At 50.1% G+C, this 10,837-nt stretch overlaps 1 protein-coding gene across 1 annotated transcript; it reads right to left on the reverse strand.

The window, feature by feature from the left end:
* Positions 1-267: 267 nt before the first annotated feature.
* Positions 268-2,560, reverse strand: GRIFIN (galectin-related inter-fiber protein). The gene is made up of 4 exons (XM_010206056.2): positions 2,549-2,560; positions 954-1,033; positions 700-862; positions 268-432 (listed from the first exon to the last, which is right to left on the reverse strand). The coding sequence occupies exons 1-4, from the start codon at positions 2,558-2,560 to the stop codon at positions 268-270; spliced, it is 420 nt and encodes a 139-aa protein (XP_010204358.1).
* Between the last annotated feature and the right edge of the window lie 8,277 nt (positions 2,561-10,837).

Consider the following 10,837-nt stretch of genomic DNA (forward strand, 5'->3'; position numbering starts at 1 on the left):
CCAATAGGAAAAGTGACAAGACCTACAAAGCCCATTGTGCTCCCTAAGGCATAAGGCAGAAGGTCTTTGATGAACGTTAGTGATGTGACTAGGTGTTGTCTTAGTGGCACGTGATGGGAATGACCATCACTTCCACTATGAGGACACGTGTAGCTGTCTCCCTGGTTGGTGATGGCATATATTGGGTAGAGAAGCAGAGGAGACGGTGTCTGGCTGGATCAGGAGCTCAAGTGGGAATGGTCTGTGAGGCTGTCTCAACTGTGGTCTCTAGTAAAGGCCTCGTTTGGTGATTTCCACTGAAGAAACGGCAATATCATTGAGAATCTGCAGCTTGGTGATGGATGAAAGCTGCTTCTGTCGATGCTTGTACTGCAAGATTTTGTTTTCATCGATGAAAATGTGGAAATAGTCCTGGTCAGAGTAGATTTCAACCTGAAAGAGAGACTGTGTTGGTTCATCCTGTGACCACATGTCCTCGCTGGACCTTGCTGCCATCATGCCAGTGAGTGACAAACTCTGTGCCAGAGTTGGGTGCGAGTCAGTAGCAAACCAGGGTACAACAGAAATACTAACAGGAGGGGAGGTTGCTGGTTATGGTGCTGGCAGGAAAGGCAGGGCTAGATCTATGGGGAAGACCCCAACATTGGCTGTGTCACACCTGTCCCAGCCAGAGAGACCCATGGGGTGGCACACAGTTACCTGGAACGGCTCCTTTGCTTTGAAGGGGAAGGTGTTATTAACCTCTTCCTTCCCCCAGTGGTTGGCAAGGAAGGAGTTGCAGACAATTCTGGAGCTGGAGAAGCGAGGATTAAAGTGGAGAGCAATTTGGTCTCCAGGATCACAGAGCAAATTAATTTCAAACCTAAGGCAGTGAGAGAAAGAAGCGATGGAGCGGTGTGGAGCAATGCCACCAGCTCCTGCCAGCTGGGGAGCTGTGAGCACAGTGTCCTTACATGCTTGTGCTGGAACTGCTCTCGCCCTTGACCACGACGCTCCAGCCTGGACACATCCCCTCTGGGTACAGAGCTTCAAACTGCCAGCAAGGAGGCAATGGTGAGCCATTCCAAGATTGGACACATGCATGACCCTGCTCATCCCTTACAGGTCTCCATATTTCTCACTCTCTCATTATCTTCTCCTTTCTATCCCCTTCCCATGCATGCTCACTCTCTGCCCCTGCCTTTTTCTCACTCCTGGATAAACTCAGGGGTTTAGGTTATGCAAACTTTCTCAGTTATTTTTTATTTCATTTTTACTCTCTGATCCTACCTAGTGTTTGACAGAACACCTCAGGGGCTACAAATCCCACATCATCAACTACATGTTGTAGCAACCTAAATTTCCTATCAACTTAAAATGCCAGGGCTTGCACTACAGAACCAAAATGCCTTCACTGTCAACGAGGCACAAAGGAACTCTGCTCCCTCTTCTTACCTGGACACTAGAAAATCCAAAGCAGAAAACCTTGTGATGCTTTGAAGCAGAATGTGAGACGGGGACTGATCAAGGAATGAGTGTAAAGTCCTCATGCAGCGTTACATGGGTGACTTTTCCCATGAGCTCCTGCCTGATCCCTGTTCTGCCTGCTCCCCCATCTCCAAGGTTGAACTTGCATAAAAAGAGATGGAAAATGTTCCTTTTTGAATAATTTATAGTTTTATTAAATAACTAATTTTTAATAAGAACTGCTTGCCATTTCACATCACTTTTTTTAGCACTCTAACAATCTTGCATTTCCTAGCATCCCGTTTTCTCAAACTTACTGCTCACACTGGAAAAATCTCTCCAGCCTTGGCATCTCCACTGCCAGCTGTATGCCTTGCTTTCCCTCCCCATAGCTCAGCACTTCCACTCCCCCATTTCTTTCTCTGCCATGATTTCCAATGCATTTTTGGGATATGCATGAACTGAGACATGACAATGGCCAGACTTATGCCTGGCTACTTTTTCTGACCAGCTTTGGGGACCTGTGTATAGTCATTCAAAGGCTCTGCCCATACCAGTGTTCATCCTTGTGAAAGAGAAAAGACTGAAGAAGCTGATGCTATGGTTTCAAGGAGCAAGTGGTAATGGCAGCACCCAGGCTGGCCTTGCTTTGACCCTTAGCTTGTCATCATTACAACCATCCAGCAAAAAACACACTGCATTCACAGGAAACAGCAATTCCCTCTTTGCTGCTGGCTGGCACGGTGGAGATGGGTAGCAAAGCACACTTCTCCTCTCCTAAAGTACTAGTTGTATTTTGGTCTCACTTTAAACCCTGCAAGCCAGAAGTGCTGCCATCACAGCAGTGTTACCTAAGAACCCCCTTGGTGCAACAGAGACAAAAAAATCCCCCCTGTGATAGTGCCTTTTCTTGAAAGCCACAAAACTCTCAGCTTTGCAGTAGCCTGGATGGGGTTGAAATAGAGGAGAGGCAGTACTCCCAAGTCTTTCAGGACTTCTACCTTTCTTGCCCTTGTCTGTGCCACTTTCCTGAATCCCTCATCTGACCCACACCACCCATCAGCCCACCCTAGTGGTGCCAGCTCCTGTCCCCGGTGCTTACCCGCAGTGCCATCCTGCTCCCTGTCCCCCTGCCGCACACACAGCCCGAGTGCACGGCCAGACGGGTCTATATAGAGGCCACTGGCCAGGAGCCCATGTGTCTGGGGATTAGCATCAACAGTGGGCTGAGGTCTCCTTTTCAGAGCTGTCAGACCCATCTGGGAGATGGGGAGCAGCAAATCCCTCTGCCTGCCCGAGGTCAGCCCACTCATGTGTGCAGCGCTAATCCAGCCCTGCTGCTGCCTGCGTAACGGCAGCCACGGCCAGGCAGTTCTGAGCTCTGACATGATGGAGCCAGGGTGCAGCAGCATGGGAGAGACAGGCATTCATGCTGTAATCCAAGAGGCAGGAATGTTTAATGCCTGAAGGAAGGATGGGGATTCCCAAAGCTGGGGCAGATACAGGGAGTCTCATCCACTGCGAGGCCCAAAGAGAAGGGAGGTGGCAGAGGAGAAATAGTGGCTCCGACAGGGTCTCAGCTTCACTCTGACCAAGAGATTTCTTTTTATCCCTGTTTTCCTCTTTGATCACTGTTTGTGGGTCAGAGCCCGGACTGAAACAAGCTGATGCCAGCTCTGTCACAGCCGCTTTTCCACCTCACAGCACCCCGAGGCCAGCGGGGCTCAGGATGCTGCTGTGCTGAGCTCAGCACACCCCAGCCCACATTTCCCCTCACTGCTAGGAACAATACAGGGATTTGGGAGCAGGGCAAGAAAGCCTTTGTCTGATATTTCCTGTCATGGAAAGGCACCAAGGAATGGGTAGCAATGAAGTGAATTTCAGTTGGGGGAGTTTTCATACTGACAATCAGCATGTGCTAACATATGGCTGGGTGAAGACAAGCTGGGGAAGGGAGGAATGGCTGTACATATCCCCCATCTTCACAGGGTAAACGCATTAAAAATAGATGCTGACCCCATCCTTCTTGCAAGTACAAGAGACTGTGATGGTCCTTGTCTGGTCCTACAGGAATGCACAGCTTTTGAGGCTAAAACCTCCTCACTGTATGGGCTGTAATGCTGATGTTATTTAATGTGTTTATCTTATTTCCACAGATAAGCAGAATGAGAGCTGCTATCCCAGGCTCTGGTGCCCTTGGCAGATGATAGAAAACACAATCCAGCAGACATGGAAGCCCACAGCCTCTCTCTGGGCCAAAAAAGCCAAGTCTCAGTCTGGGATCTGCATGTTTAAACTGCTACAAAACCAAACCTTGTGAAGCTGAGCCTTGCTATAGTCTCATCTCCCAGCTCTGAAGCTCTGTGCTACAGATGGCAGCACCAGGATGTGCAGAGTAGCTGCAAGGCAGCAGTGGAAGTGTTGAGGTGGTGGTGGCAGGGTCGGGGACATGCACCAATCTGTCCTTGGGCTGCTGTAGGATGTGGGACGGTGGACTCTCCAATTTGCACAGCCCCACATTTCCCCTACTTATGGCCTGAACCCAGTTTTGTTTTCACCTCTCAAATCATCCTTTCCTGCTTGTTTCTCCTGCCAGCCAGGCAAGGGACAGGGGGAAGAAGGGGCTGCTTTTGAGATGTCCACCATGGTGGGGCACAAAACCAGAGAGCATTGTAGTCTTGCATGTAGGAAAGGAGAGATTTGCAAGCTAAATAAGTGTATCAAGTTTATCATAATGACAGTAATAAAACCAATGGATTGAAGAAGGCTTGGGCACTGCAGGGCAAGCTGGGGTGCAGTGGGATAGCTCAGGATCTTGCCCAGCAAGCTGCGGTGGAACAAATGTTAGCTGCTTTCTGTGCCCAGAGGCTGGGTCTCACACACACGGTGCAGAAACCAGAGTGAGTCACAACCTCTAGAGAAGCTGCTGTGGCTTTTTATTTTTTTTCTGGTAAAACCAAGCTCTTGCCACAAATCTGTGCACACAGCTTGTCCTGGCAGGGTGATTTCCCAGCTACAGTGAGTCTCATTCCAGCTCCCACTGCGGCCTCCGCTGGTGCCACCACCAGCAACAGCCATGGAGTTTGCTTCCCTGCTGCAAAGCTGCATCAGGGATGGCCCACGGGAGAACAACAACAACAAAAAAGCCAATGGAGGCAGGTTTGGAGAAAGGAGAAAGCTCTCGAGGAAGGAGGGGGAAATTGCATTCCTCCAGTTTAGGGGATAGCAACTTCTGAGATGCTCAGCCCTTCCCAAAATTCAAGGCTTTGCTTCCTGATGGCATTTCAGTGAGAGCAAGAGAGGCTGTTGAGAGAAGATGCAAACACATATGTTTCACCAGTAAATGGTGCCTAAATATCAACTGGTTTTACAGGTTCAACTTTATTTGCCTTCTGCCTCTCATGTTCAGAAGCCATTGTAGAATCTGTTTAGCAAGGAGGAAGGGACTAGAAATGTGTTAAAAATCTCTGATGCTGCAGACAGCACTGGGTACTTAGCTCTTAATCCCACAACTTTTCACTCTCTTTGGTGATGGATGAAAAAAACTATACACAGTGATTATGTGCCACTGGGATACAGGACAAACAGATACAGTCTTGAGGTGGAGGGAGTCTAGCATAGAAGAGGAGCTAATAAGCTGATGGCTTAATTAACACTTTGTTAGTGTGACTCTTTGGTGACTATCAAGCCACTTATTAGCACACCTGCTTATGCATTTGTCAGCCATTTGGTCATACAACCATCAGCACTTGCAGCTTTCACTAGGCTGTCATTATCTATGTCTTGCTCTTGGCCATTCATCCCAAAGTCTTCTTCCCGCTGCTCACAATGTGACAGAAAAGCTCAGTGAGTGGCTCAGCACCACACTTCCCGTGGGATTTTTCAGCCACGGCTCCCCTGTGCTACGCTTGGCCGGGTTTCTTGACGTGTCATTATCGCCGTCAGTCTCTAGAGGTCTCCAAACACATAGCCTGGGCTTTCAGGACATGAACACAGCCTTTCCTCTACACAGCTTGCACCGATTTTCCTCCCCATTGCTCTGCCTGGCTCTGCAGGTTGCTAGCAGTGTGATGCTTCAGTCTCTCAAACCTGCTCAGGTGTTACTGTGAGCTCTCGTGGAAAAGGTCTCCATCCCACGACTGACTCAGTCGAGCCCTGACGTGAATGGTGGCTTTGGATACTGCCCCAGGTGCACTCTCCACAGGCTCTTACCTGTTGTCCCAGATCTAGTCCTGCCACAGATCTTACTGTGCCCACACCTGCATTATGTTGCTGTGTATGTCTGCAGGCATTATTGCACAGCCTATTCTCTCCAAATTTCCCTCTTATTAATATTCACCCATATGTACTCACACACATACAGCACATCCATTGCACCTCAGCAAAACATACCCGCTGGAGGCCTGGGCTCAGAAATCAACCCACAGCTTTTAAAGGCATCAGTGTAAACAAGCTGTCCCAGTGCTCCTGGCCTACAGCAAAGTATAGCCAGGGGACTCAGCATGGCTGTGTCCACACGTACTCAGCTCCTCTGTGCAGGCGTGCTGGCAGAGCCAGGCTCCTTTGCCTCATCGCTGGGGCTGACCCAAGGCAGCTCTGGCTGGGGATGGGGAAGGCTGGGAATAACCCTTGGCTAACTATAGTGAGACCAGTCCAGGGGCCTCTAGACCTACAATCTTATGGAATAATTTAAGATTAAATGAAGAAATTATGCACTTTTAGCAGGGCTAATGAGCCAGGCTGAGCACAACAGTGAGGCTGCAATGTTGTTAAGTTCCTTGATTTTCCTGCTTTGAACATCCTCATCCAGCCACCAGCTATTACTTGTTTGTGGAGAGCACCATGACTCCCTCCTCCAGCCCAAGGACTCAGAACTTTTCCTCCATGTCTGGAGCCAGATGGCTCTCTGGCTTTCCTAAAACCCCATGCTTTTTGTTTAAGGACAATAGTTTAGCAGGAAAAACTGTACAATGAAACAATAGCTCTAGTGCAAGCAGAGCTGGCCAGGCATTGCACGCTGGCTGTGTGCTCCATACAGGCTCACCTCCTTCTTTGAAGGTGAGTCTGGGTTAATTCAAATCCAGAAAGGTCTCCCAGAGTCTTCCCCCACCAGACCAAATCAGGGGCTGTGATTTCCCCAGGGCACACCTTTGTGTGAGGCTTCTTCAGACTTGCTTATCTGCCACTTTGCAGTATTTATACCTCCTCCACAGCCATTTCAGCCCCTCCAGGGAATTCCTCAAACTCCCCCATGCAATCAGAAGTCAGCCCTCTGCTCCTCTCATACTGCCTCACGAATGCATTACCCCAGGTTTTGGCACATCACTTTACCATCTCACCTCTATTTCCTTTTTGCCAGACCTACAGCTCCGTGTTAGCTCCCTGCTCCTGACTGCTCTGATTGGAACCTCTCTACAAATGACATACAGAGATTGGCCATCTCTGTGCCATGCCAGGAGCTAGATGCTACAAATACTCCTCCAGGCTTGGTGCCAGAGAGGGGAAAAAAATATAAACTATTTAAACTATTTATTTAACTCAAAACAACCTTTTTTGAGTTAAATCTCAGTGCAACAGTCATTGGCATCTCATGTTTCAGCCATCCCGCCCTGCTGTGTTTTACAAGATGGCCAGGAGAGGGCTGGAGACTCCAGGCAAATCCTTGAGACAAACGATAATAAGAAAAATCTCACACACAGGTCTAACTCTGCTGCTCAGGGATGAGGGCCAGCTCTGCAGCCTCCACCTCTCATCCCTGCTTTAAGTAGATTTTTGGTTTCTCTCAAGATGCACTGCAGTGGGAGCCTCTTGCAGCTGCCCAGCCTAAACATTGCTCATCAGAGAGCAAGGAAAGAAAAACATCACACCCTGCAATGTGGCAAGAGCAGCAGGGAGAAGCTAACACCCGCCAGCACCCGCTATGTGGCTCTGGTCTGGTGCTGAGCTTCATGTGCCTGGCTGGAGTTTCAGCTGTGCTAACGAGCTGGGAATGGTGCCGGTGCCTTCAGAGGCCATTGTCTTTATCAGAGTTTCCATTATTTAGCTGCTTGTTAGCGTGTCTCATCACCATCCCAGTTAGGCACTGGTGGTGGGGAAGGGGAGGGCATGTCCTCTCCCCTAGCAGGGTCTGTGTAGCTACAGGTATGGAACTCTGCTTTCATGGTTATTGGACAGTAAGTCAGAAAAGGAGCCTGCTTCAGTCTCAGGTGGTGCTGTGGGTGGGAGCAACTGCAAGAGAAATCTCTGCCTCTCATTGCACTCTTCCCCCACACCGGTGAATGGGGAAGGAGATCCCACCCCACACTGGGGCCATGAACCAGCACAAGTGCAGCTGAGGCTGAGCCTGGAGCCACTGCCGTCCCAGCACAGCACCCACTCGTCACTCAGGACTTCCCCTGCGCGTGGCTTCGAGGAGCAGGGATGAAAGGTGAGGCGGTGGAAACACAAAGCACGCCTGGCTTATTTTATTTATGACTAGCCTCTGCTTAAAAGGAAACCAGCAGTATCAGCTCCAGCATCAGATGAGTAAATGAAAGAGGAGGGTTTCGTTTATAATCCAGAGCTCGAGTTTGCTCTTATATGGGCATCCCCACCAAGCGTTGCTGGCTGCCACCTTGCTGCTACTTGTGTCATGGGGATGGCCAGGTTCCAGCCAGGAACGAAGCCAGGAGCCTCCAGAGGTGAACGGCATGAGGCAGAACGAGTGATTGGGCTCAGGTTGTGTCTGCCCCAAGTTCCTTGGCTCAGAGCAGCTCCATGTACTGCAACACAAACATTGCTGCCGCCAGCACATCCCAGCCGGTCGCTGCTCATACCCGCTGCCTCGGTACCCAGCCAGGCTTTATGACCCATGACTCCATCACTTATTGCTCTGTTCCCTGGGGCAGAAGGCGGTAAAGCTATATTAAAGCAGGTCTCTTTGCCCTCACCAGTGGCTTTGACTGGAAAGAAGTGCTAGGTTTGGGGTATGGCTGGTGCTGGTCCTGACGCATTTCTCCTGCTCAGCACTGTGTGGAACAGGCAGAAGGTAAACACACGGCCTGGCACGGGCTGGTGTTTATTGGCCAGTGTTCCTAGAGCCAATATTTGATCACCCGTAAATAATTGCCCATTGTATATGCAAGGACCTGATTTATCCTGCTCCCTGGTGATACCTTCCAAACTCCTCAGGGAGACATCTGTCTCTCTCTTCCTGGTGATTAATGGGGAAGGAGGAGAGCTGGCACTGGTCCTCACTATGCTCCTCAGATCCAACATGTGAGTGTACTGCATGTCCTTCCATGGTGGCCCCTGTCTCAGAACTAAAGCAATGATAGATCTTCAAGAGGAGGGGTGATATGTGAGAACTCTCCCTCCACGGTTTTGTGTTGAATTCCTGGTTCCTGGGGAACAGCATCAGCATTGCCAAGTCCCCCGCACCCTCCATCATCTCACCACTAACTCTTGCCAATTCAGAAGTGCTTCCTAGAAGCTTCCCAGGTGAAATTAGTCTCTGAGGGCCAGGTTTCCTCCATCTGAACAGTTCTTATGCTGTGCTCAATGATTTACTGCCACAAAACACAAGAGGAGGAGGAGGCATTTCACTAGAGGGGCTGCAGCCTGACAGCACGCTCTGCTCCTACGCTCAGCTATATGCACAAGTAGCAGCACGACTGACTCTTGCTGCTGCTCTCCCCTGCAAGCTTCCTGCCAGATCCTTGGCCAGGGAGACCACATGGCAACAGGCCCGAGCACAGCACAGGCAGGTCACGCTCCGTGTATCAAAGCCTGGATTCCTCCCCTGGGGACCAACGCGTGGGTTGGAGCCGCAGTCACGTGCCTGCAGGTGGGTTTGGAGAAGGCACGAGGAGAGAGGGAAGCCTGTGGCTGGGGGAGGGAGGGAGGTGACCTGGGGGGATGCTCTGGGGTTCAGGGAGTGGTCAGACACAGGTACATCCCACATGCTGAAGCCCTACAGGTTCTTGGCAGGTTTCATGAGGATGATTCAGATCTGGAGACATAAGAATTTATGTAGCCCTGCTTTTTCATTATTTTTTGCTGATATTTATTAACATAAGGAGTCATAATCAGGTGCTGGCATGATATAAACCTTCCCATGACCATCACTGACATCTTCATCAGCCTCAAAAATTAGCTGTGCTGCAGGCTGGGTTTTAGAGAAGGTTTGGTTTGGGGTCAAGGGGCGACTAGCTTCAAAGGAGCCAGAAAAAGCCCAAAAGAGAAGAAAACAAAGAGACCATCGGTGTTACAAACCTTCCAACCTCTTCCAGACTGCTGCTCAGCCCAGCCATGGGTGAGCAGGACTGACACACAAAGGTGCAAATAATGTTTACCCAAGAGGAAGACTCACCAAGCCCAGAGACAGCACAGCCCCTTCCCAGTGGGCAGCCAGACCAGTAAGCTCTGTGCAGAAAGTCACCATTTATCAGGGGTGGCAGGACATATAGGAGACAGTGCTGCCTCCAACCAGGATGAGCAGTTTTTTGCCTCCAGGTAGATGGGTGGTGGATAGCACTGGGACACGATAGGATGGTCATCATGCTGGCCTTCTGGTTCTGCTGATGAAAGCATGAACTCCACCCCAAGGAGGTCACCAGGGAGCTTAGAGGAAGTTTAGTGATTCTGAGGGGGTAGGAACTGTGAGTTTGGTCGGGGAAAAGGGTTTAGGAACCAAGACACTTGCAGCTCTAGGGGCTGGAGTGCATCCTTCTTCCCCCTCTAAGCACTTGATCCACTCCTTACACCACAACTGCTTTCTCCTCTTGGTCCTCTTGCACTGAAGCTACCAGGATGTCATCTGCCCTGCTGCATTGGTGGCATAAATGGACTGTGGTGGACCCATATCCCATCCCAGATTCTGCAAGAAGGTGGGACAATGTGAGAGGTGAGCACTGAGGAGGGTGTTTTCAGCCTGGCAGGGCCTGGCACACATCCAAAGAGGACCAGTACAAGTAAGACCTCATACATATCTACCTCAAGCCACCAAGTGAACAAACTCCTGAGCTCAGAGGCTTGGTCCTCTCCACGGGGACTCTGACCTTTGCTATGCAAGGCTGGTGGCTGAGGAGAAGCACTGGGTGTTGCAGCAACCTGCTAGAGGCAGCTGGGGAGGAGATGCAGCTTTCTGCTACTTCAGAGAGCAGAGAGGAAGAGGAAGGGCTGCTGACAAATACTGAAACTAGAAAAATGACGACAATGACAAAAAAAACTCCTCCCATTTAGGGAACCAAATACATTCATTTCCTGATGAGACCAGGATAGCTCAAACCAAGAGTTGCAAGTTCAAGTTGCTAAATTACAGCTTGTCATGTGCTGGGGGAAGGTGGGCTTGTTTCAGTTGGAATGGGCCAAAGGCCCTGTCAGATCCCCTGATTCCTGATGTGCCATGGGG

The sequence above is a fragment of the Colius striatus genome, chromosome 3 (genome assembly GCF_028858725.1).
Source record: "Colius striatus isolate bColStr4 chromosome 3, bColStr4.1.hap1, whole genome shotgun sequence".
Lineage (NCBI taxonomy): Eukaryota > Metazoa > Chordata > Aves > Coliiformes > Coliidae > Colius > Colius striatus.

What these genes read in the sequence shown, in the direction of transcription:
- GRIFIN (XM_010206056.2), bottom strand. An exon ending in AGCAGTTCCAGCACAAGCAT is followed by an intron (nt 863 to 953) that starts GTAAGGACACTG and finishes TCACTGCCTTAG; the next exon opens with GTTTGAAATTAATTTGCTCT. An exon ending in AAGCAAAGGAGCCGTTCCAG is followed by an intron (nt 433 to 699) that starts GTAACTGTGTGC and finishes TCTCTCTTTCAG; the next exon opens with GTTGAAATCTACTCTGACCA.